The sequence below is a fragment of the Cygnus atratus genome, chromosome 11, assembly GCF_013377495.2.
Source record: "Cygnus atratus isolate AKBS03 ecotype Queensland, Australia chromosome 11, CAtr_DNAZoo_HiC_assembly, whole genome shotgun sequence".
NCBI classification, from domain to species: Eukaryota; Metazoa; Chordata; class Aves; order Anseriformes; family Anatidae; genus Cygnus; species Cygnus atratus.
The window spans coordinates 7,933,536-7,961,009 of record NC_066372.1 but is presented as its reverse complement, the minus strand read 5'-3'; the positions used below and the strand labels follow the sequence as shown (position 1 = coordinate 7,961,009).

At 39.1% G+C, this 27,474-nt stretch overlaps 1 protein-coding gene across 2 annotated transcripts; it reads right to left on the bottom strand.

Annotated features, from left to right (window-relative positions):
* Positions 1-779: 779 nt before the first annotated feature.
* Positions 780-26,546, bottom strand: IREB2 (iron responsive element binding protein 2). Of its 2 annotated transcripts, XM_035553806.2 has the most exons (22): positions 26,452-26,546; positions 25,267-25,356; positions 21,883-22,048; positions 20,582-20,719; positions 18,485-18,706; positions 16,830-16,899; positions 15,432-15,615; positions 14,810-14,949; positions 13,931-14,102; positions 12,611-12,711; positions 11,945-12,061; positions 10,665-10,824; positions 9,702-9,837; positions 8,914-8,998; positions 8,179-8,335; positions 7,752-7,876; positions 7,384-7,488; positions 6,968-7,110; positions 5,711-5,858; positions 5,506-5,628; positions 4,639-4,824; positions 780-3,997 (listed from the first exon to the last, which is right to left on the bottom strand). In XM_035553806.2, exons 1-22 carry the CDS (start codon positions 26,468-26,470, stop codon positions 3,887-3,889), a joined length of 2,898 nt encoding a protein of 965 aa, XP_035409699.1. In that variant the 5' UTR covers positions 26,471-26,546; the 3' UTR covers positions 780-3,886. The 2 variants fall into 2 exon arrangements, with proteins under 2 accessions (XP_035409699.1, XP_050568876.1); XM_050712919.1 differs by lacking the exon at positions 25,267-25,356 and having other exon boundaries at positions 821-3,997; positions 26,452-26,506.
* Between the last annotated feature and the right edge of the window lie 928 nt (positions 26,547-27,474).

Here is a 27,474-nt window from a genome sequence, read left to right as displayed (position 1 = left end):
GACAGAAGGTTTAGCTCACTGAAGGGAAACAGAGATAACAGGAAAGCATTCTTGCTATGCGTGTGACTAAGGTGCATATCAGGTTACTGAAAAATCAGAAGGTACTCGCTCTCTCTGTAAACAATAACTACAACGCATTTTACAGTTAGTCCTGCCTTAGTTTCCAGACAGCAGGGCCAACATTTAAGACAGTTACGCATGCTTCTTGCCTGCCTGGTACTCCGGTGGAAAGCATGCTGCATTCATAAGGCAACCCCCAGGGCTAAAGCTGTACTTCAGCCTCTCCTACCATTATCTGTAAGAAAAATAAAATTTTAATTGACCATCTGCACTGGATGCCAGTTTAATTGCCTCTTCTGAATGCAAGTCTTTGAAGACTCGCTAATGTTAGATAGCCCCAAGTCAACTCTGGAAAAAACTTGTCACATGTCTAAGCTCTGCATGCCATAAATGTAACCTTAGTCAGCAGTATGCTTTAATACATGGGTTGATCTACATTCTAAATTGAAGTAGATGTTTTCCTTAAGAAAAATAAGCAGATTATTCAGAAGTCATTTGATTTAATATCCACAGGGATATCTGGAGCTCAGCTGACAGAGAAAGCCTCTTTCTAAACTGATTAAGCATGCTTTGGAAACCACACGAGACACTCCTTAAGAGAAAACTACACTGATGCATAATGATACCCTTTTCCTTATTCACCCTACACTTTCAGACTTCCTGTCATTTTAACTTTATTCCACATGATCTATTAAAAATAGATGGTAACTACAAGAACTGTGATACAATTTTCTTTATTAAAAATAATTTACAGCATCAGTAACATTTTATGCACAATTGTCATCAACTGAACTTTTATAAGATACAGCTATACAATACTTACTGAACTTAAAACTTACGACTGCTTTGTTGGCTTTAAACAGCAGACAGATTTGCAGTTGCTTAAATATTATCAATATACATAATTTCATGTCCTTAAACTTTGGTGTAAAGTGTATAAACATCAACACTATCCCAAAGTTTTGTCATTTGGAGGGGGGGGGGGGGAAGGGCACAGAGTAAATGTTTAGAAAAACTGTAATGGATTCTTCTCCAAATCAAACTGGAGACAGAATTCCAGGTTAAATACATCTAACGCAGTCAATTCCTCAAAAAGGAGCACTTCCTCCTATGTTTTAAGATGCTATAAAGTCTGATTGAACAATGCTTTTTTGTGTGATCACAGCAATCCTCAGACTGTGTTGTATACTGCCACTGCCAGAAGGCAAACTTCACTGTTGCTCACAGGTTCCTAGCACTATGTTCAAAGTCAAATGTCCCTCCTTCACTGCTGAGTTATTGACCTGGACTTTATAATGTTCACTGCTGCACATTGGGAGAGGGGACAGGCACATTGCCATGGATAATCACACAAGGGTCCTTCATTGGCAGTTCACTACCACATGAGAAGCAGGAGATGGCTACACAAGCAGCGCTGTTCCTCTCGGCACCTGCTACACTTCATATGTACAGATCTTAAGGGTAGGAGTCATTCTGCACGAGAGACCAAGACGCTATCAGCATGAGCCTCAAGGTTAACAGCATCTCTGCTTTGAGCTGTCTTTCATTGATGTTAAGGCATAGGAGTGCAGCAGATTTCAAGTAGTTGCTGTGATAATGAAGCCATCACGTTTCTTTTAAGAGATGACTACTATTATTGGTGACAATAACTTGTGGATAAGTCACAGCCCTTGAAATTGCACTTAACTTCACAATATTGGTTTACCTTGAAATGGCTTGGATCACTATCTCCGTCTGAAGCAACAAGTGTTACTGCACTAGAGAGGGTGGGAGGCTGGATCCCACTCAAGCATAAGCAGTCACAGAAAAATTTTTTAAACAGCCTGGTAGCTGTATTTTCATTTATCATCTGCATGAGGCATCATTATGTGACAGCTCTAAAGTCTTACTTGCTCCTCAATAATGAACATGCATTTTCTTCAATTAAGAATATATCCTTGAGCTGAAAAAGAAGTTATTACGCTGTTATACAAGGAATAAGATCTTAACTCTTGATAAAATTAGCCAAAAGCGTACCGCAGAACACTCATTCAGCATTCAGTTGAATACAGTATTCAAGAATTCATTGATTTATTACTCAATGGTATGAGTCACTGGAATGTTGGTTGTTTTTTTAATTTCAACTAAAACAGCCAAATTAGTGAAACATACAGAATTTCAACCCTTAAGGAATTTTGACCAGTAAAATAAGAAGATATATCAGAATTATGCCAAAGAAATGGAACGTAGCATTTGAACTGTCCAGAAATTATACTGTATTGATATAATTGTCAGTTTTTTACTTTATATTTTTAGGCATGTCAAACATACACCATTCAAATCCTTAAATAGCATCTTATTCTGCAAGTCAACTGGCTTAGCGTCTGGTTATAAATTTAAATAAAGCACATGTAGTAAAGCTAATGTACTCCTCTTACAAGTTTTGACATTTTAGACAACGTTTATCAAGAGCAAAAATCTAAAAGCAAAATCTTGACAAGTTATAGGCAAGTTATTGCAGCTTTGCCCTTCAAAAGAAGTTAATCTCTGCATAACAGTAAGTGGTACTATGAAGCTGTTCAAGATATAGGAGCACAGAAATAGCTATCTTGAAGCTATCAGTAAAGACTCACTTGCACTGATTAGAAAAATCAATGATTATCGCAGTGATAAAACAAAAGCACTTATGCAGAAACTGTGCATCTTTCATTAATATTAAATATGCAACAGTGGATTTTTTATTATTATTTTTTTTTTTTTTTATCACCAATACACTGATAATTACATTTATTGGAGTTGCAGTGGCTAAGAGCCAAATTTGTTCGGTATCCAGAGATCTTCAGCCGGGGAATCTGATACGTGTTCAGAAGAGCTGCAAACTAACAGCATATTAGAAAGCAGTAAAAGGCAGTATGGCTATCTCAGCTAGTTAACATTTGACAAGCAGAATTTATTAGACATACACTGCGTTTAAAGCAGAGGAATTTAAACAATCATAATAAACTTTTTTAAAGGTTAAAATTCTAAAGGGAAGTACTTTGGCTAATGATATCAAACATTACAGTAAAAACCTGATGGCATAAAGGACTAACTGCACACCTTAAGGTAGACATGACAAATTGCAGCTTACCAAAAGGCCAGGGTGCTATATTTGATCAGCATGAACAAAATACATCGTGGGCATTTTCTTAAATGCAGAGATGTTGCCCATGAAAACTTCACACTTCTAGCGCACAGTACTTCATGGCGTGAGCAGTTTTAAATCCATATGGGATATAATGCCATAAGGTAAATCATGATCTATCATACAGGACACCGTGGGCCTTGTGGACTGCTTTTTGCTCAGCCCATAATTTAAAGAGCAGATAATTAAAAACTGAAGATCTGTTCTAAGACTTTGATGCCAAAAAACATGTCTGGCCTTTAACATTTCATACCATCTGCTACCCTTAAACCAACAAACAGCAGTACACAGATTTACAGGTGCAAAAACTAAGTGGAAACAACTGCAGAAAATCTTACATAATAATCTTCAGCACAATCAGTTTCAGATTTCGTGTAGTTTATTTACAAAATGGTCTCATAAAACATCCCCTCCATACTTACAGCTCTCTGCCACAACACACATGTTGATTTTAGCAATGTTTAATAGCACCATTAGAATATTATTTAAAATCAGGAAGGATCTTCTTGCAGTTACAATGATTCACAATCTTTTACATCCATGGACGAAGTAACTTTGAGCACACTAGGACTGTTTGCAGTTCCACAGTACAGATTCCTGGGTTCACACAAGGCATTTTCAGGATTACCAGTTAATGCAAGGTACCCATAGAGTCAGTAGTTACTATAAGAATCTTTGAGCCACAAAGTTTAGACTTCCACCATATTTGTATAAAGTTATCTCCACGTCGTTTTCAAACAAGGCAATCACGCTGAACACTTTTCCAGTGCTTGTCTTCAAAATAAAAGCAAAGAGACCACAATCAAGAGTTTTCCTTTCACCTCCCCTTGCTTATTCTCAGTTAGTATTCTAACCCCAAGTTTTGTCTAACACAAGCAAATTCAATTTGATTATCTGTCACTGCAGAACAGAGATTTCTGGGAATAGAATGACTCTACCAGCTTCGATCCAGTTGGGGGCATGCTACGTATTGTAACTACACTACTGGTAACAACAAAAAGCCATTTCCTTAAAATGGCAGATTATATTTACCATAAAGATCCTTTACACAGGATGGAAAGCTGAATCCTCCCTCAAATAGTTTCACTCTTGTCTTTCAAAGAACCTGAATGAGCTAAGACTCAATTCTACCCTAACAGAGTGCCCATAAAGGGGGAAAGCAATGCTAAAAAGTTAAAAATCAAGGATTTCAGGCTGCATAAGGAGTGCATAGAAGGAAGGCTTATTACCTAATATGTTTATATGTACTTTGGTAAACTTTAATAACCAGGACAAACTTTAGGCCAGACTATCAGTTTACTTTCAAAGAAGATCAAATACTCTTTCCTGCTTCCAATCATCAGGACTGAAAGCACAGAAAGGAGTTAATCATGAGCACGTTCAGTAAGAAATTAAGAAAAATACTGCAGAGATACCTTAATATCCAAAGTCATTCCAGGCGACAGCTCTGGAGGGAACAATATAGAAAACTGCTCTCTGCCAGTGAGACCCAAAGTATTTGGATTTTCCCCAGGAAGAAACTGAAGTGGAGCTATGCCTATTCCAATCAATTGGCTTTTATGGACCTTCTCGTAGCTTTCAGCTAGCACAGCTTTAACACCCTGCAAAAATACACAAAATTTAGTACTTCAGTACAGTAGTGAGTTACAGTTAAATACAGAAACAAGCTTCAAATAATTTATGTAAAAAATACAAGGTGAAGAAAAGAGTGCTTTGTATGAGTCCTGTAAGTAGGTAACATCTTTTAGCTTTATAGCTAGACAAAAGCAAATAAGCTGAAGCAGGTCCATACAGTATGAAACAGTTTTAGAATGAAGTGACAATGCTGTAGTTATCAGGGAGAAAGTCCCACATGCAATGTAGTTGCTTCTATTACTCCAGACTTGTGCAAGAATTACTGTCTAACTCAAAATATATTATGAATATTACAAGGAATTAGTCTACAACAGCTAGATGCTAAAATCCCTATAGAAACGAAACAGAGCCCAACACTAGGTAAATACCTAAGCTACCTCAATGTCCGGAGTCTAGGATGCTAAGTTACACATTTGTAAGTTACATGTTTATGAAATTCAGATTTACTCCTCTGACCAGTCACTCTTCCACGAAGGTTCTTCTACAAAGGTTCTAGCAAAGAAATTACTTACATTTTTACAAACAAAATGTGGTATTATATTTGAGGTTGAAGACAGTTTCTAAACAGATTTATACCCGAAGCTATTTTTTTTAAGGTACCAAAAAAACACCAAAAACCACAGCTGTTGAAAAACAGCTAGCAGTACCAGTAGAAAAGGTCCTTTTGCCGCCCAGTCTCTTGAGCTGCCCAGTCCATACTTCTTTCCTGCTAAAATAATTACAGGAATGCCTTCTTTCTGGTACAACTCTGCTGCTTCAAACACATCTAGCTGTGGAATGAAATGAAATAATTTGAGTGAGTTCTAAATTTTATCACATTTTTAAAGTAGCTATAAAAACAAATATTTTTACCGTTTGTCCAGATGGAAAATGAATTGTTTTAGGAGCCGGTTTTCCTATGAACTTATTCAGAAGCTTGATATTTGCAAAGGTACCTCTTGTCATCACAGCATCATTACCTCTTCGAGCTCCATAAGAGTTGAATTCACGAGGTGTGAGTCTACAATAAAAACATTTAAAAGGGAATCAGTTGTTTCAAAGATTACCTTATTTAGAACAATATTATGATTTTAAGTATCACGGCATCTCAAAAACATTAAGTTATCAGCACAAGAAGTAAAGAACTATTTATCTGACAAATGCAATTAATTTTTTAATTTTATTATAATGTTTATTATAATAATATAATGAACATGTAAATCATTGCTAGATGAAAGCTGAAATTTTAAATGCATTTTCCGTAACTTCATTATCAAGTGTTATGAGCAGTATGGTATTTAAAACAGGAGTTATCTTACATGAAGCATGGTTACTTATCCTCTCACCACCAACAGCATGTTTATCAATAAATATTGCACCAGAATGACAGCTTTACTCTTAAATCAAACCACCATCTTAGGAGCAAACATCCATTAATTCTCTTTTAATACTACTCATTCAGACCGAATACAAGTTAAAAACAGAGTCCACACCACAGGCTATTATTTTGTCATGCTCCACTGATACTAATCATAATACATCTTTGCAAAAAATACTCAGTGGAGTTGTGACATGGAAGAGATCAGCATCTCATTATATGGTCTCTAGAGAATTTCAGAAGAGATGAAAGGCACCCACCACTACCACTGCAAGATGCTGTCTGATGCAGAAATAAGCTAAAGCACCAAATTTACATTTGTAAGACCAGGCTTCACTTTCTCAAATAACACATGCTTCTGGAACTTCTGATCTGTTCTGCACATCTATCCGACTCTTCTTGAGGATGGTAACAGTAGCAGTCACTAACCTCACGTTAACATAAGATCACACTTTGTAAATTAAGTCATTTTTTCTTTGGCGGCCTGTATTTGGCAGCAGATGTTACCTTAACAGTTACAACAATGAGCTCTTGCAGTAGGTCTCAGTTGTTTGATGTAATGTTAGACAGGACCACAAGATCAGTAATTACTTATAAATCCCAATAGCAATTACTATTTTCCTTAACCATGTACAATCTCCACTTGATGCAGACAGGTATTTATATTGACAAGCAACGATGATGATCAGTTATTTGACTTGTAAAGCAATCCTCTGATATAATCAGAGCTGTTTAATATGAAAAAAACATACCCTTTGTTGGTCAGATACTTAGCAGCAGCACTACTCCTTGCAATGCTTCCAGCAGGGGATATGTGATCTGTAGTCACAGAATCTCCCAAATATAGCAAGACATGGGCATTTTCAATTGCTTGTGGTGAAACTGGTTCTTTGGCCTAAAAGAGAAGGGAGGAGATGTGATGAGGAGGAATTGAACAAGATAGATAACACCCATTTTTCTTCTAAGAGCCTTTCAGACATAACAGGCATCTGCAATATATGAAGAGAATACACAGGCTCCCCTCATTCCAAATATACAAACAACATTTAGAAGACAAGTATTAGCGATGATCAAATTTGATACTTACACACCAAAGCTTTACTGGAACAGCTATTCCCTTACTTAAATCTAATGCATACAGTCTGGTAGGTAGATCCAATGTACTTACAAGTTTATCAAAAAAGGAAGGGCATCTGATATAAGTAGATTTCAAATCCCAGGGAAACAAAGCTGACTCAGGCGCTTCCAGTGAATTCCATCGTTTGTTTCCCTTCTACATAAAAGTAAGCAAAATGAACAGGAATTTGTTTACAGTCTTTTTACATTCTGAAAGCAAACACCTTTTGGTGATTTTTTTTTTTTTTTAAGTTATATGACATAATATCAATAAGGTAACTTGTAGTATATAGGTAACCATATCAGTCAAATCCTCCTTTAGCATAATGGAAATAACTGACAATCCAATCACATTCAACTGGAATATAAGACTATAATGAAATGCACTCTAAGTTACTTAGAACAAAAGACCATTCTTACCTCCATTTTTTCTTTCAATTCCTTAAACATAGATGATATCACACACTCTTCCTCCACTGTGTGTAGCTCTTTTCGGGTGGGCCAAATATCTCGTAGGTAGATACTTTTGCCATTAAAGCCAGTGCCTGAGGAAGGTTTTAAACAGAAAAACAATTTTGAAGCAAAATACTTAGATTATTAATACACATTATATTCATATACATACACACACTCAGCTCTTCAGAGAAGATACCAGACACGAAGAATTTAAGAATCTTAAGAATTTAAGAAACAGTTAAGTGGATGTTTTGTTTTAGCTGCTAGCAACGTCAAATGTAACTGTGCATTCTCTTCAAATATCCTGTTGTAGTATGCTGAAATGCACAAGAAGAAACTTCTTCTAGGTATGCATTAGAAATAGAAATATGAGACATATGGAAATACTTACCCAAAGGCTCAGTCTCAAAGTCTATTCTAACAGTGCCTGCAATAGCATAAGCAACTACTAGCGGTGGAGAAGCAAGGTAGTTGGCACGGACACAGTCGCAGAGACGTCCTTCAAAGTTCTTTGTTCCAGACAGCACTCCACAGGCAATTATATCACCCTGAAAGTCAGATCCAGATGTAATTTTTTCAGGACTTCATAGCACTACAACAGCTTGTGTTATTTTTTTTGATGACTAAGATGTGCTTTTAGCATTCCACTTCAAAAAGATACCCTAATTCTTCAACACAAAGGCACTTTGTTCTCCAGTGCTACCCCTCCTCTTCCTCCTACCATCAAAAGGATTTCTCTCAACTCTAATGTGTCTTCTAGTCACTTCAGTGAACTCCTGCCTAATTTGTTACCTCTTCCTTCTATTTCACCGGAGAAAAGTGCTGCAGCTATTTGGACACCGCTGGTTCAAATCAATCCAGGACATAACTCCTTAAACTCCTTGCACATTACATCCTTCCTAAGATTAGGTCCTATGTACTTATCTTACAGTTTGTATCTGTATGCTATGAAGACTATGTTACATTTATTTCACATAGCAATCAATGGTCTCCCTCTGAAATGCAGAGGCTTGAGAATATTAAGTCCAAACCAAGAACAAAGTTCCTTTTGCAGATTTCTGTATTTCTTTGTCATTCAACACTGTAACGAGTATGTTTCTGTATTCAACAAGCCTTAGACCTCTACCTGTTTTATTGCATTCCTGATGGCTTCTGGAAGGGGAGCAGTGTTTCCAACACAGGTTGAACACCCATAACCGACAACCTCAAACCTACAATAAAAAAAAAATCAAGTAGCACATTAAATCATTAAGAGCAGTTTGTTAGCAAAAAGCCTTTTTTATTAGTTGTCACTAAGAGGATTTTTCTTCCCCTTTATTAATTAGGCATTTTAGGAATTTAATGGCAGACATCGCATCTCATTGATGCAAGCAAGAAAATTTTTGTAACCAATCAAGGTTAATCAAATAAAATACCTCAAAAGGTTTCAGTTCCTTAAGTACTGGCAAAGCAAAGGCAGTAATGTTCCTCACAGAGCACAGCGGGGCACTATTAGAGAACTATGAACCTAATCTAACTATTATTTCTACTAAGTAACCAAAAGCATGCTAAACACCCCATGAAAGCATGAAAAGGCCAATTCAGGCTGAATATTAACTGCCCTGAAGAATTTACATCCAGCTTCCATTTTCAAAATACAAGAACTAGTGCATCCTGAGAAAGATACTTACACATATGTAGCTTGTTACTGAAACTCAGAGCTCAGCTACGGTAAAAATTTACACACAATAAATTCTAAGGTGGGAATAAAATTGAGTGAAACAACTGTAAATAAACACGTAGCTAAAATGACAGACTAGCAAGCTTAAGAATTAGCCATCCCAAAGTGAATAGCAAGCATGGTTATCAACCTGTACAAAAACCCACGTGAACTATTTTTCTGAAATAACAAATGGAACAGGAATCAAAACGTACCCAAGCTTACTGAGGTATGGTAATACTCCACTTGAACTGAGGTAATGTGTAACCATTCCACTGCCTGGTGATAAACTTGTTCTTATATAGGGCTTTACCACTAGGCCAGCTTCAACAGCTTTTTTGGCCAGAAGTCCTACAAGACAAAAAAAAAAAAAAAAAAAAGACAGCTTATGTTTTGTATACCCCTTAAAATAACATTTACACGATGCTAGCTTATTTAAACCAAGCATAAAAAAGGCCATGGGGACCTTCAATTTATTAACGTAACTACTTGTCTGAATAAAGTTACTTCATTCGTAACAATATCATTCAAGTTTTAGCTCTCATTCCTGCCCTGTAGATGCCCATTTTCTCTTCTATAACAAAAATATTTCCCATGTTCTAGCTGGCCATCAGTACAACACTCCTCCACTGATAAAGGTCACACAGCTTCAAAGTGAAACTTGCCTTAGCCACAAGGGATCTTAAAGGAAACAAAGCAAGGTCTGAGAAGAGTTAACCGTTCCAGGAAAATTACATGCATCTTATAAAGACATAGCACGTAGTACCTAACTGTTAAGGCACAGAGCAATTCTTCAGCAAACTGGATTTACTTTCCAGACTCTGCTGTTAACCATGCAGTTCAAGCTATTATCATCTATGACAAAGCCCACCTTCTGCATCAACTTGTGTCAAGATGTGCATCCACCTGAAGGTAGCCCTAAACCTGCTTACCTGTTGAAATGCTACCAAATAGAAATATTTTTGAATTACTATTATTACAACTACTTTATGACAAATTTTGAGATCATATTATTGAAGAAAATCTCACATTACCTAACCTCTTGAACATACAAGTTTAAGGCTAGAAGTGTACCACTTGAAGCCTTCCAGTCATTACAGAGAACCTACAAAAGTGAAGGTAAAGGCTGTGTAAACATGGGCACAACATTAAGATCAGGTTGCTACCAGACAACATACCTGCAGCAAGCATGACAGACGGATTGCAATTATTGGTACAGCTGATTACTGCAGCAATGACAATGCAGCCATGAGATAGCTTGTATTCATTTCCTTCATACTGAACAGGTACAATGTCATTCTGTTTCTCAACTGCAATCTGAAACCCTTTAACACCAGTCTAGATAACAAAAATATGTTAGCAAATATTATACTACATTAAGTATGACATTACAGCCTGACCAAGTGAACACCCATTTTAGACTAATACTCAGCTGTCCCATTAGGAACCCTTACGCAGATTTTGGAAGTCATCAGTTCACACACCTCACTTGCCATACATATAAGTCTCATCCTTTCTTTGTAGTTACATTAACTTTGCAACAACTGTGAACAAATGCCAGTCAAAGGATGGTTGATGCCACGTATTTCTTGCTACACACAAAAGAACAGTTCCTTAAGAGTCTATCTCATTTTATATAATGCTTGTTTCTGAATTAGAGGCATACCCAAGACTAATTTGAAAAGGATAACTAAATGCAAACTAGCTCCTCCAGCTCTTCAGCACAGTCATCCATAACCTGTTCTGATTTCTTTCCCCACCACAACTGATCATTCCATTTTATATACCTCATTACAAGCCAGAAATGCTAAAGCCAAAGAATTTTGACGGAACTTCTAAGTGGAAATGTTTCTGATCAAATATTGTTGCTAGCCCTTAACTTTAATGACCAACATTAAAAATGACCATGCATGTCTGTATTATCTACATTCTTAGATGCCTATGCTTACTGCAAACCAAAAACACCAGCTTAAGAGTGAAATAACTTCCTCTGAAGTCAAATTACGCTGCAAGCAAAGAATTCCATGCAAGTAGATGAAACAGAATTTAAAAACCTAGACCACTAGGTAGCTTCAAATCTTGAAAGTCTTTCTGCATCTCCTTTAACACAAGATGGACTTTTTCCTCTTGTAACTCTGTTTAGGAAATTAAGTAAAATGAAGCTCTTTAAAAAAAATGGAAAATAAAACACTTCCCAGGCTTACACTACTCATTACTAAAGCTTCCCTCTGTACAGTCTAAATTGTGAGAATAAGGACTTTTGAATATTATGTTCGTGATGAGCATGCCTACGATTTACCAGCTACTACCCTAGGGACGTTTGTCAAGCAAGAAAGTAATATCTTTAGATCATCTGTTCACATAGTAATAACTAGGGCTCAGCAGGTGTACAAGGAGTAAACAACATTTACTTGTGTGGATTATAGTACCTTTCAAAGAGTACATCAGTTGTACAAACCTTTTCATTTAAGCAGGCTTGGAAATCACTTTTCATGTTATTAACAGCCACTCTATCTTGGGATCTCTTGGGGCCACTGACATACGGAATTATAGAACTTAAACTAATTTGCACTATCTGAAAAAGAAAGAAAAGAAGCATGCATTAATCAATGCCAGCTCCACATTATTTAATACACTCCTTTGAAACACCCAGGACATGTTTTGTTTAAAATACCAGTGTTCCGAGACATTAAAACTCTAGCCTTCCATTTTCAAGATGGTTCATTGTACAAGGCTATCAATCACAAAATCATAGTCCAGGTTAGAAGGGACCTCTGAGATCATCTGGTCCAACCTTTTGGGGTAAAAACATGTTGTCTAGCCAAACCTTAAAAGGTTCTTCTTCAAACTGCTTTAAACATTATCCCCTAACTTTCTACCATCCCTAAGAGTTGCACAATCACTTGGGAGCAATAGGAATTAAAATACATACCTCTTCGTTGAAATGAACATTATTTCCCCTTTCTCCCACCCACCCAAATTTTGCAAACATGCCCTGTTTAGAATTGAGAGTTAAACACAACTTCATTAAAGCAATACAAGTTACAGCAGGAGACACTTAAATCAGCAGCTGTTACTTGTTATTAGAAACAAACGTACAGAAAACAAGTCATTTCAAGCATACCTGGGAATACTCAGGTTCTCTGGAAGAACTCTCATAATTTCTAAATAACTTCACAGCTTTAAGATATGCTTCCATGACTTCAAGCTTGGCCTTGTCAAAACCTTAGTAAATACAAACATGAGAAAGTCAAATAAATAAAAACAAAACACAGCTCTCAGAAATTGAGACTGTTTCAATCAAAAATTATCCCTGAACATCCAAAGTAGTCCTTTTTCCAAGGCACACCACTTCTGTATCACACCATCTAGGAGCTATCAAGAATGACATATCAATTAAAACACATTTTGTTTGTTCTTTATTTGTTTTCAAATTCATTTAACTTTCCCTCTTAGATCAAAGAACAAAATAAGCTGTCTCGACACTAGCAATTGTAGCTCTAAACTTACAGATTTTTCCCTTAAGTTCATGAATTTCTTGCCCTACTGAGATTTAAGACAGATCATGTGTTTAGTTGATAATATGACATATTACTGGCCATGGTTAGAAAACCTGTTTTGTTTGCTCTGTGCTGACCAGACAAAGCATATTTGGTATTAAAAATATTTTAACTAGTACTTAAAAACGACAGACTTCAGTTTCAGAGAGGCTTACTAATGTTAATGAGCTTTTGCTGTTTGTTACCCTGTGGCTTTCTGCATTTGCTCTAGGTTGATAAGGAATAGACACCCTTCTACCTTAGCTTAAAATGTCATTGAAATAATGCTTTTCAAAGGAAAAAAAAATCACTGTGAAAGTCAGAAACATGTTGTGGGTTTTTTGCTGTTTCACTTCATAAGAAGTATTTTAGATGTTGATTTCGTAAGGATTCTACAGGTGGTTAAGGGATTAATTCCATATATAGATGTCCCTTCCGACCCAAGCCATTCTATATTCCATATATTCTTGAAAATATGAGAATTTTCTTACACTTTAAAGTTTACACATGCTTTCAAAAACAAGGATTCTGAAAGTTAAAAGAACAGTTCAGCAAAAACAACACAATATTAATAAATTAGCTATCAGACAAACGAACCAGACTGGATGCAAACCTCAACAACAAGTCAGTTTTCCATGGCCCAGCGTTCTATGTGCAAAAGTTACAGCCTCACTTAAATATGGGGAATACATGGAGACAAGATAGGCCATGAGATTCTACAGGATAGAAGTTTTAGCTTAGTATATCCCACAACACAGATCGTAATTGTATGGCAGGATTTTTTATGTTAAATCCAAGACAAACAGTGATCTTCTGCAGGGTTCTAAGTATTGAGTTTTCTGCAAGTGCATTAACACATCTGAAACTCTATTACTGTGAACCAGTACCTTAAATTTCATCTTTACCTGTATGCTTTAAGTGCTTCAATGTCACATTATCAACAGGGAAAAAGCTCAGAATAGCACCATATTCAGGACACATATTTGCTATTGTGGTTCGGTCTGCTACAGACAGCTGGGAAACGCCACTCCCAAAGAACTCAACAAATTTTCCGGCAACATCAGCTTGCCTAAGATGCTGTTTAAAAGAACACACAACAACATTTGTTATCTCAAGAGATAATGTAAGCAATACCTCTTGCAACAGCACGCAATTAGGAAGTCATGAATGTCTGAAACAAAACAAAGTTTCACATATGCAAAAAAAATAAAAATACTCCAAACCCCATTAAGACACTGAGTTCTCAAGTCTAGACTGGAACTTGACGTGATTACACACACCTCCATTCGCAGCAGAGTTCTTCAGATTTCCTAGTCAAGAACATACAGATGCTTCTCAAAGCATTATGCCAGAATATATTTTCAAAGCAATCAAAGTTCTTAAATACTTTGACACTAGCTTTTCATCTACTAAATCTGGATAGATGGCAAAACCCAGGCTTCAGAAAATACATTCTTCAGTCATACCAGACTATGGCTATAGATTGGCCTTGTGTCTAGCAGGATTTTAGAAGAAGAAAGGTATCCAGAAGAAGTTTGAGCTAGAGAAGAAGCCTACATGCTGTAAACAGAAGAAAAAAGGGAATTAAGGCTTCTCTGTGTTCCTCTATCCTGTACAGACTTTTTTTTTAAGGACTTATAAATAAACCACTACAGAGGAAAAACACTCTGGAATGTTTAAAGGTATACCAGAACTACCCCCAGCATTTAATTTACTTCTAAACCTCTCCCATGGTGGAGCTCACAACATATTTTACTTGGTTTGAGAAGGCATTGAACTCTTACCTTTGTAATGCTCAGAACAATATCTATGGATGTAGCAAGTGGGCTGGCTGTGCCTGTCAGTTCGCACCCAACCACCTCCGGCAGAGTTAGAGTAACTGGCATCCCCAGCATCACTGCTTCTGTTTCAATCCCCCCAACACCTGGAAGGTGAATATTATGTTGGTTTTCATCAGTTTAAGTAACAGACTAAATATTTTTAAGTTCTAAAAATCTAATAAAGCTCTTCCTGTTAAGCCTAAAGGCTACAGCAAGAAATGCAGATATTTTCCATTAAATATTTGTACATGAAAGACATTGAGCAAGACTACTGCTGAAGTTGCTGGACTTCACAACCTAATAGAAAATACTCCGCATCTAAATTTATTTCCCATGAGGAAGGAAACCTTTCTCTAGATTTTTTACTGCATGTCCAAAAAGCACTTCAACACCAACAGTTCTTTTGCTATTTTCTTTTAAAATTCAAGTAGTTTCTTGATGATATACTAGCCGAGATTACTATTAAACAAAAAACATTTTGAAGAATAATTCAAGACAGTTTGTTATGCTTGAGACAGAAATATTCAGTAGGAAACAGCTCAGTACGCCTTTCAAAGTGCTATCAAGTTACTCTTCGCATACTTACCCCAGCCCAAGATACCCAAGCCATTTACCATGGTCGTATGAGAATCTGTGCCAACCACACTATCTGGATACAGGAAATCTTTAACTTCAAAAACAATTCTTGACAGATACTCCAAGTTAACTTGGTGCGCCATTCCAGTCTCCGGTGGAATTATGGAAATATTCTTGAAAACCTTTGAACTCCACTGTGATTTTTACAAAATGAGAAATAAGATTTTTTTTTTCCAAAGGCTTATTCAACTCTCACTAGAACACAACTAAAATGACAAAGCTAATATGCAATATAACAGTACTTGCTGTTTATCTAAGTGACTTTTGCTCATTTGTCAATGAGTTACTTGAGCCCCCTGGATTCTACACATTCTTAATGATTAGCAATTGAATCGATTCATTCAATTCCTGTTAAAGGCTGCATCAATAATTCATACTTACCTTCCCAAAGCAGGGCTTTGGGCTAAAGTCTTAACTTCCAGTTCATGCAACTAATTTTCAAGCACAGCTAAGACTAATATTTGGACAACAGAACCTAACCATTAATATTTATAGCAGATTGCAGTTCAGGTTTTACATCTCTGTATAATACTGAACAGGCAATTTAGAAAACTGTCTTGATACACATATACTCAGCATGCTAGATATAAAAGAAACTGCCATGGAGACTTGTAACAAAATTCAGCTTGGCAGTTTCCCCTTTTCAATAATATTCAAGCTAATCTGCAGCTTTTCTGAAAGAAATATCCTAGTTTCCTTATACGAAAAGATTTTTGGATCACTGCATTGAATTCATAAACAACATTAGTGGATGAGGATCAAATACCAATCCTGCAGATCCATGACTAAAAAGATGCTGATGCCACAGAAGACTTGTATTAAACACAATGTCTACTAGCACGGCTGCCTAGCTGGAGACTAGCAATGCCTCAATACCAGTTTCTTTTCAACACTTCTAACTTCAATAAGATTTTCAACAGGAATAGGGATAAACCAACCTTTTATTCAAAAGCTCATTGAGATCTACAGCACAGAGCTCATTAAAACACATTAAAAAGACTAATGCTTCATAAATATCCACTTTGTCCATTACCTTCACATTTGCAAGACCAATCAAATAGTGAACTTTTTCAAATCAGAATTAGAAATATTTTATCCCCTTTAAGTGACACCTACATTTAGAAACTCTGCAGTCTAACAATTTTAAACAATTTTAAATTTCAAGCCATAAACCTGTTATTAGCTAATTTTCTGTTCACATATTAAATTTAGATTTAATTAGCATCTGACATTTCCAAATTACTACATTTCTTTTATCATCTAAACCTGAACACCAGCAGAGAACAGAGCAAGATCTTAAAACAACCAAAACACACAACATGCAAAGCCCGCAAGTTCACAGACATACCTTAAAAAATTGAAGTCTCTCTCTATTTCTGCCGAATTCCATCTCTTGATTCTTCAATACTGTCTCAGGCCTAGGCAGATAGTAAGTTTACAAGCACTATCATAATTTCAAAGTACAAAAGAACAAGTTATTTTTGCTTGTTTGATAAAAGACTCGTTTAAGCCTGCAGCAAAATATGAAGTGGTTTATTAAAACAAAGGTAATTCCTTCCTTACAGCAAACATTCTGAAAACAGTCAAAAATAACTGATTTAATCTGTGCCAAGAACAGATTTATTTTTAGGTATAGTTTGCCTCAAGTATTTAATCTCAAAAAATAAGATCTGTTCCCATCATGTACTACAGTGTAAGGAATCTTCTTCCTCTAATTAATGTTCTGCTGAGTTGCACACCTCAAATTTCAACTATCGTAAAGAATCAAGGTGTTCACTAGTTCATGTGGAAAACGCCCTCCATGTTCAGTACTAGCCTTTTAGGAACTGGGTAGAACATTAAGACATTGTAACTATCCTCCATATCCGTACATTTTTCCTCTATGGCACTACTTTTTATTCACAATTTCTCATTAGTACAGTCTCTTAACATGAACTATCTTTTATAAGTTATATTAATGAAGAAACTGTTATTCATTATGGAATAACCCACAACTTAAGAGCAATAACCTCTGCTTTGAGAAGGTGGACAAGGAAGGAATTCACTTGTTTTACACCAGGAAGGAAAAAAATCCTCAGTTCTCCAGAGGCTGATTTTACATCATGACCCTTCCTCCTTTCTTCTTTGCAGTGTCAGAAGGTTAGCAGGTATATTGTCTTGCAAAGCCCTGAGGGACAGTCATCATTCAACCTTCAGCTTAACAAATGCTACTGCTGGTTTCCTGCCAGAAACATCAATATTGCTGAAAACATCACTAATTCTGTATTACTGCACCTGCACTGAGCAGGGACATTTGCATATCTATAAAATAACAAAGACAACCAGCTTTTAAATTCTACACCTGTCAGGCACAAAGAGACAGACATCTGAATAGTCTATCAGAGAAACGAGGTAGCAGCTGAAAGAAGGATGATTATATGTAATTGTCATAGATGGAACAGTACACAATGATCTGTTAATATTGAAAATCTGAAAAAGACAAACAGATGAGGTTCCTCTGTGCCATTACATAAAGGCAGGATGCACGCTGACTTTCAACTCAGTGACAGAAAGACTGCGAGACTACAGAGAGGGAAGTAATGTGTAGGCTGAGAGCCAGAAACTCCTGCAAAGCTCCCATAGGGAAATGAAAATTTACTTTGAGCCATGAAACAATGTTTCATTGCCATTTACTTTCTAACTTACACAGGATTGCTCCTGTGCTTTGTTGTCCTTGTAAGGAAAGGAAGTAAGTCTCACAATGTCATTTAAGATGACAGTCATCAGTCACACAAACGGCCATCTGCACTGTTTACTAAAATCCTTCTCAAAAATTTAGACTAATTAGACTAACTTAGACTAATTGAAACCTGCTACATCAGACCTTCTAGATGCTGAAACCAGTCTACAGAATGTGTGACTAGAAGTACAGAAGTATGTTTAGAAAAATGTGTCTCTCTAAACTGTCCCAGGCAGTACTTAACACAGAAAGATGCAAGTAATTAAAATAGGAAGTTTTCATACTCAGGCACCGGCTGAAGGTGAAAAGGACAGAGGATTGGCGTGTTTTCAATCTGCGCAGAAAACTGTCCTGAGTTGCGACTCGAATCTCCAGCACTACACGGCCCCTTGCAGCCAGTCTGACCCCTGCAAGGTAACTTCCGAGGCTGTATTTTAAGTGGAGAAAGCTTTGCCGTCGGCTTCTGTGACTCACCACCTCCAGGATTTGGAGTATTCTGTATTGCACTGTAATATAAAATAGCAGAATCATTTAAACATTAGGTTTGTTTGGTTCCTAACCACTTAAGCTCACTTAGTTATTACCCCACTATACTAGTTAAGTGAACTGCAATGAATTTCCTTAAAGATTAACACCAGACAAGTAACTCCATCAATTCGTTCATGAAAGATCATGTTTAAAAAAAGAACATGTTGCAAAGGCTAAACTTAGGGCATTACACTTGGAATGGGTGGGGAGTGCCTCATGCAAGCAGAGGACTGGCATGTTTCTTATTCTAAGGCATGTTTCTTATTCTACAGTAGTACTATACATGTTTCATACAATCCATTAAGGAAGATGACAAAGCCTTTTCAAGTAAAGAAATGTAACTTACTATTTAATTAAGCTTTTGATACAAATTCTCAAAAGCTCAGATACATTTTATGCTCAAATCAACTCTGTCAGAAGACAAAAGTTGTGCTTTTTTAAAAATAAAGTCCATATGGCACACTACCCACTATTTGTTGGATATTCAGTTTCTCCATGAGAGTCAAGAAACCAGTTGTGAAAGATGGATGACTTCTTACATATTATTATTTACTAAATCATTGACTTGTAAAGCCACTGCTTTCTGCAGCTTTAACACAGAAAGATAGGTAGTTATCTAACTGCAGAATACTGCATGGCCTTAGAGGATACCTTGTCTAAATCCCAACTTAGTCCATGAGCCTCTGATCAGCAGGAGATAGAAGCTGTAAAAAGCAGCACAAACCATCCTGCAGGGAAGGGTTTCTTATCACAGGTCAGCAGCTGCTGAGTTCCTGCGAGCTTTCCAGAAGTGAAACTACAGAAACCCGATTTATCATTACAAAGCAGCACGCTGAGACCTCTTGTCAATACTTGGTGTTGCTGATAATTTCAGGCTAGCCCAAATGTAATTGAGTCCACTGTCTCTTCAGACACTAGACAGACCACAGGACTGAAACTGCATATGCAACATGCTTTCCACTCTCCTAAGATATTAACCAAATTGAAATCCTGTACATACTTGGAAGGTCTACAGAATTATGACTCATATCCATACCCGGTTTGTGAATTCTAAAAATTCAGGGGAAAAAGCCTGGAGCAAAGAACAAGCAATTCACGGTTCTGCACACCTTTGGGAAAGCTCCATGATGAAGGGGGAACAGGGGTGGAGGGGAGCTGCATTAGAAGGGAACTTCAGCATACACTGAATAAAATTCAAGTTTTCCTTTTCTGCAGCATTATGTTTCTAGCACAAGGCAGCCCCAGGCTGTTTTCATCACATCAGTGTGTGTCAGAATAAAACCAGGCTGACAGTGTTCTAGTCCTAATACTTTTCCAGACTCCAAGTACACTCTTCCCCCAAATCTATACAACCGTTCTTCATCTGTAGCAAAATCAAAGCCTATATAAAGTCACAGTTGTAACTTACGAGCTGAAATTACAGTCCTTCAATACATCTGACTGCAAAGCCATTTCTCCAGAGCTGTGACAAGGGACTTACTATTACACTAAACTTCCAAAAAGTTTTATCAGTAAGAACAGGGAAAAGCAAAAATGACAAACACTCTACCTCATTCTCGAGACATTATCTTCTCGAAACCATGACAGACCCAGTTTACTTCAGCAATCTCCTGCCCAGAATTTGTATTCTGTCAGCTCCATCTATAACCCCTTAGAACCATTCTCTCTCCCCTTCTAAAGTATTATTTTTTTCTACTTTTATCTGATCCTCTTTTAGGTACCATCAAGTCTACTTCCAGGGATCCAGACACGACAAGTGATTTAATGGGATGGGACAATACAAAGACCAGAGTGAACCCACAGTTCAGTATCAGATAGGAGTGTGTATTTCCTCAAAAAAAATAAGGTATTACCATTTGCTGAAATCAATCTGCAGAGAATGGTCAACAGTGAGATCAGTTGGGCAAGCAGGATTGACTTTCACAGGATCTCCTCCAGCATTTCTCACCGCTTCCCTCATGGCAGCAAAATCCACCATTGCTGGAATTCCACTAAGAGAAGAAAAAGCAAAGTAGTACAGTAACATCAGACATTAATGCTCTAAAATACAGAAGCTTCTTTCTAAGTCTATATCTAACTATCTGAGTTCTGTTTCAGACAGTATAACCCTGTTTTTCCATTCTCTAAGTTTTAAAGAAGTCCAAATATTTTTATAATTTAATGGAATTGGTACTAATTCACAACACCAAACAGCATGCTTTAAGGTAACATACCAAGAAGTACAGAAACACCTTAAAGAAAATAATTGTATTTGCTCTTTTGTCCTGCTATGCTTCTGAAGTGTTATGTACATCATTTTCAGATGCTTACTACCTTATAAAATCTTGTATTGCAAACAATGCTCATGCTATACATTTTAATACTTTAGCATGTATTACGGTTCTTACAGAGCCAGTCATTTCTGAAGCTCAGCATTTTATAGAAGCTGATACCCTTGTTATTACATAGGTAAGAATAGCTGAAGTACAAAACTGAAGGGAGAACACACTATTACGTCATTCTTCTTAATTTCGCTTGCTAAACAGAAGTTACTTTTTATTATTACTATCACAATTCTTTTTTTTTTTTTTTTTAATTCCCTCACTTCTTCATAAACACTTAGACAATGATTCACCAAGACATCCTGCATTTAATATTTGCAAGTTGCTGAAGGACTGTCCTTTCAGCTAGGCCATACTCAAATCACAGAAAGTTAATACATTAAAAGACTTACTAAATATCTATTATTCATGCTTTGAACTGGGTTACATATTCTTGCGGAGCAAGCAATAGTTATCTCCAGTTGTCTCAAGCACAAACTATATATTTCAATGAACTGTCAGCCATCTGGCTACAGTCAAAATGCTGTCACTTCCATCTGTGTTTTGGCACTTATCCTGTAAAGTGTTCCCTGTAGGCCAACAGCTTCGTCCTCACCAACCTGCGCTAAAACCAGGGTAGCATACGAACGACTCCTATTCTTCCATCACATGCAATTATGTTATATCTGCTGAACAGCAGCAGCAGTGCATGAGCTATTTAGAAAGAGCTATTTCAGTATCAAAAGGCTAGCTGCTACTTCTATTTTCAAGCTGAAGTACACCTACTCCTCAGTGAGTTTGCACAGATATTTCACAGTATTTCATGCACACATGTAAGCACACATTCCACTTACGTAAAATCTTGAAGAACAACTCTGGCAGGACAGAAGGGCACTTCAACATTATTCTGTTTTGTCTTCCAGTCTAAAATGTTCATAGCATCTGTTTCTTTCACTAAGAAGCCATCACAGTTACGGATACTGGATTCAAACAACACTCGAATAGAGTAAGGCAGAACATCTAGGGTAGGCAAAGTGACTTAGTTAGTGCAACAGCCTCAAGCTTCTATGTTTTGCTAAGTTACAATTTCACATTTCTAAAGAGGTCCAGTTTGCTAGGGATTAGAAGGATGAGAGCTACAGGAACCCAACTGTCCAGTTGCTTTTGGGTTTGATCTTCATTATAAAATGTGGAATGGCGAGCTGCAGAGTGCGTACGTTGCAGAAGAGGAATTATCATACGGAATTTGAACAGAAGATACCAATGTCTTGACTGCACTGTGTTAAGTCAGTGACACTTAAGAGGTATGCTGTGCCAGCAGGAGATGCATATAAGGCATCTAGAGCCGGGATTACCGAACAGAATGGGTGACAGGCAACAGCAATGAGAATATGCCAAAACTATCTCTGAACTGTAAATTTCATCATTACTTGAGATATCAAGCCAAAAGCAACTAATGTCACTTCATTTTCTTTGTCTTTGATAAAAAGTGATATGAAGAACAGAAACCATTCTGACACGTGCCATAAAAATAAACATATTTCATAAAACAGTAGGGATAACATTTCACTAAATACAACTTCAGTTACTTCGTTTCTGATCTGGATTAAGGTATTGAAACAAACAGCTTTCTGGCATGGTGAAGTTCAGGGAACTGGAAATAAGAATGAAAAAAGCAGAAGGAGAAAAAAAGCATGTCACTATTCCCTGCAAACAACAAAAAAAAGATGAATTCACATTTTCCTCCAGATACCATTCTTCTCAGTATAATTCAAGGAAACAAATGACTTGGTAACAGTGAGAAATATTAAATAGTTGGAAGAAGAGGGTTAAACAGTTACGTTTAGGCTTTAGCCAAAAGAGTTAAGATCTGGTGGTCTCAGCCTAGTCCAGAAGTTCACCCACAAGCTATCAATACAGGATTTGCTGACTGTTCTCATCATGCATCTTCCTCAGGTATCTACTGTTGTCTAATTAGACGAGTCAATCAAAATAATACAGAAGTGTCACCAAGCCTATTCTGAAGCAGCTGTAATGCCACCACTTCACTTAAAAGCCAAATAACCAGAACCAACCTGCTTTGCTTTTTCCTGGATTACAAACAATAAGCAGGGCACCCTTGCAGCAATAAGAGCACATTGGGCCAGGTAGCAGCCAGCAGCCACAGAGGGATTACTTCTCCCCGCTAGACAGCAGTAAGGTCCTATCTGCAATAGTGTGTGTAGCTTTGGACCTCTGAGGAGGTGGCAAATCTCAACAAACCAAAGCATAACCAGAGAAGAACCTCCTAGGGCTGTTATGGGGCTGCAGCTCCTGTCACACAGGAGCAGGTAAGAGACCTGGTTTGCTCATTCTGAGAGAAGAAAGCAAAGCAAACCAACTATAATCTTCTACAGCCTAACAGGAACTGCAGAGAACGCAAAGTCTTACTCGGAGACGCGTCCAGTGAAAACACAAAAAAGTTAGAAGGCACAGGAATGGATACTGTGATAGGGTACAGCGAAGATGATGTGACAGGGAGGATGGTGAAGCACAGGGTCAAGAGACGCAGTGGAATCTCCATCCTCACAGACTGGTGGAGCTCAAGTGAGAAAGGCTCTCCCAGTTAGCCCTAGTGCCAGCAGGGACATGGACCTAGATCTCCAGATGTCCCTTCTGTCCTACATCATTCTGAGGTCTTTCTAGCTACCATTTTACCCATAACTGATTAACGTTTTCAACACTAGAAAAATTGGATTGTTCTTATCAAATTGGCAAATAATTAAATTAACATTTACATTAGAAATCTGATTAACTTATTGTCAGACTATAGTCAGATGCCCTAAGGCAGAGGACAAACAAGCAACAGCCAAAATTAATGTTCTAGCAACAAATGCAATGAACAATTCCAGATAATGGATTTCTTATTAGTGCTGTCCCACACTGCACTTAAATCCGTTTAATATGCAGTTAATATGAAGCCTCCAACTTCTGCACATGAGTCTCCACTGGAAGAGAAAGGCCTTCTTATCCTATTCTGTTTACATGACTTCTCTGAATTTCTCCACCTACTTCCACTGCTGTTCCAAGCTTTACTCACTCATCCAGACAGAAAGCAGTATCTTCTGTTTAAACTCTCACTCCAGCCACAAGGACCTTCAGAAAAACTAGAGCAGAACTGACTGGCTTTGTTGCTACCACCCTACTGCTGCTTCTCAGACAAAGCCATGAACAGAAGCATTCTACCTCCTTCTCACGTGCTTATCTGAAAGATTAACTGCAGCATTACATTAGTAGACATTTGCAAGAGCACAAAGCTGTTGCACAAAATTTGCAGCAGCCATTGTTGTCCTGGAAAAAGCTCCCCTCTCTTTCCTTTTAAGGACAAGCAAGTAATTACTGCTGTCAAACACGGGTTTAAAGTGAAATATCCACTGGCAATATTTTAGTTAAGAAACACAGCCTTAAAAGAAGCAAAACTGAAAAAATCCCAAATAACTCTAATAATATATACCTTGTATAAGTATTTTATGAGTTTAACATGAAAACTAAGAAAATAATGAAAGTATGCTTTGATTATCTGCAAGATTAAAACCTATTCCAGCTAACAGTGATCTATAGCTCTCCCCATCTGCAGTTCTATCCCTCCTCCCATCACACACACAAATACTTTCTATTTTTTAGGAAGCAACCAGACAGACGCCCAATAAAAACCTTCTTGGCACATATCACTTAGAGACACATAGCATACTAATGACATGCTGAGATTAAGCATTTGTTTGCACACCACCACAACTCATCCTTCCGCAGCAGCTGTGATAAAAGCTACGTTCCAGTAAACAAAGTTATCCACTATCTGAAGATGCTGTTAAGGTGAAATTAGCATACCAACAAACGGGACAAAATTGTAGTTAAAAAAAAAAAAAGTTTTTTGGAAGCACTACACTCCAGTTCTTGGCTACTTCATTTTTAACAAAAGATAGATTATTTGGATCTGTAGTATTAGAGTAAGACTCTGGTGATACCTGCTGCACTTTCTCCCCTGATGAAAAAAAGCTGCATGAAATATTATCCCCCCTGCCCTGACCTATTAATCAGCTTCACAACGCAATAATAAAGTAGAAAATTATAAGCTTTCAAATATACCTATTAAGAGCCCACAAACTCACAATTGCATCTCCTAACGTTTTACAGCAGTAAGTGGTGCATGTTTACTACTGGTACTGTCCTAATTGCCAACTGTTAAAAGTTATCATTACCATACTTGGTGCCTCCAAGCTTCGAGACATTGTAGAACCTCTTTTGTGGATAGTTTGTTAATGCTTCAATTACAAGCTGGTAAGGGCTTCCTGGAAAAAAAAAAAAAAAGTTGCAGATAGGAAAGAATGGAAGGCTTGATAACTGACAGAAGGCCAGATTTTTATTTCCAGTTTTACCAAAAAATATTGTTCCTCTAGGACGGTAAGTAAATCACGAATGGAAAAGCTTCCAAGCGGATTGGGACACCTAATGTTGGAGATGTGTGACTAACATGAATTTTAATATTACTAGGTATGTACAGGTCAAGCAAGTCATCAGCATAGTCAGAGGCCTAAATGCACATTTGACCTTTATTGTCTCAGTTTACCATCTACAGGACAGAATAAATGCACCTTACCAATCTAGATAAGAGACAGATATACTACAGAACATAAGTCATTAAGTGTTTGGCTAGTGACAGGCAAGCAAGAGCCAGAAGTAAACCTCCTGACAGACGTTAAGTGAGAAGAAAAACGCCTTCTGGAGAAGACCAGGGGTTCACAGAGGGGCTGGGGTTTGTCCCATCGCTAGCTAACCGAAGGGATCGCACCACTGACATTCCACCGAGCCCTGCGGATTGCGTACAGCAAGAGCGTAAAGAATTACAATCTGGATCACGAGCAGCGGGGAGAAAGGCTTCAGACGTGACGTGACCGGGCTGCTCCCGGGGGCACCAGAACCCAGCGCTGGTCCTGCCGCCGCCGCTGGCCCTTTGTCTGCCGCTCGCGCGGCTCGCCGCCCGCTGCAGCTGCACGCCCGCCACGGGGCACGCGCCGCACGCAGCTCGCAAAAGCCGAGCACCAAACGGGCACCACGGCCCCGCTAAGCCGGGGACCGCCGCCAGGCCTCGGCCCCGCGAGCAGGACCGCGGGGCGCCGCGGGCCCCAAGATGGTGGCCGCGGACAATGGGCGGCCGGCGGGGGGGGGGGGCCCCGCGCTACCGCCCCCGGCCCGCCGCAGGCCCGGAGCAGCGCTGCCGCAGCCTGGCGGCCTGCGGGAGGGGGCGAGGGGGCGGCCCGGCCCGGCCCGGCCCGGCTGAAGAGCCGCGCAGCCCCGCGCTCGGGCCCGCGCCGCCGGTGCGGAGAGCGGAGGCGAGGCCCGGTCCCGGGGCGCAGCCGCGTCGGCGCCGCGCCGCCCGCACTGACCTGGCCTGGCAGGGTCCATCGCCGGCGACCATATTAGCGCGGCGGGGGGAGCGCGGCGCCGGGGGGGGGAGCGGGCCCGGGCGGGGCCGCACAGCTCTCGCGAGACTACGCCGCGCCCCGCCCGGCCGCCTGCCGCTCGCGAGAGCCGCCGCGGCGCAGCAGGGAAACGGGCGCGGGGTCTCGCGAGACGTCGGGGAGCGGGCGGAAGTGGGCAAGTGAAGGGAAAGGGGAGGGCGGGCAGCGTGCTCTCGCGAGACCCGTGGGGCCGGTGACGGAGGCGGAGGGGCGGGGCTGCCCGACAGGGAGCGCCTCGGACGGGGCCGCGGGCACCGCCCCTCGGCCACCGCCCCTGAGCGGCATCACGTGACGCGGCGCGCCGGGCGGGGCGCGGCCTCACCCTCAGCCTCAGTCTAACGGCCGGCGGCTAACGGTTAACGGCTGAGGGCTAACGGTTAACAGCTAACGGCCTCAGGGAGAAACGGAGGAAGGCAACAGCAATGAGAATGTCCCAAAAATATTTTTGGAACTGTACATTTCATCATTACTCGTGAAATCAAGCCAAAAGCAACCGATGTCACATTATTTTCATCCCTGTTCTTTAGTAAACAGTAACATGACAAACCATTCCGACATGTGCCAGCGAACTAAACACATCCCATAAAACACGAGCGTTCCCCCAGCCTGCCGTGGAAAGGCAGGCGCGATGTGCAGCTGCTCCACCCTCTGATATTAGCCTTCCTTCGGAGGTTTTCTTCCTGTCATACCTCACGATTTTTTCTTTCCTTGCTTTCATATTACGATCTTCCTTCATAGCTGGGGGGTGGAATATTTTTGTCTTGATCTTCAGCACAACGGTGCTGGTGCCTGAGGTCGCAGCACAGCGGGGCCCCATCCCCCAGTGCTGGTTTCTCCCGGCCATGAGGCCCAGGCAGCACCGGGGGCACGAATCCCCCCAGCAGGCTGTCACCAGGCTCAGGCACCCAGGAAGGCTGCCGAGGAGATTCTGTGACTCGCCCGCTAATT

What these genes read in the sequence shown, in the direction of transcription:
- IREB2 (XM_035553806.2), bottom strand. An exon ending in CAGATTGATTTCAGCAAATG is followed by an intron (nt 18,707 to 20,581) that starts GTAATACCTTAT and finishes TTTATATTACAG; the next exon opens with TGCAATACAGAATACTCCAA. An exon ending in GTCTGTCATGCTTGCTGCAG is followed by an intron (nt 9,838 to 10,664) that starts GTATGTTGTCTG and finishes TTTGTCTTGTAG; the next exon opens with GACTTCTGGCCAAAAAAGCT.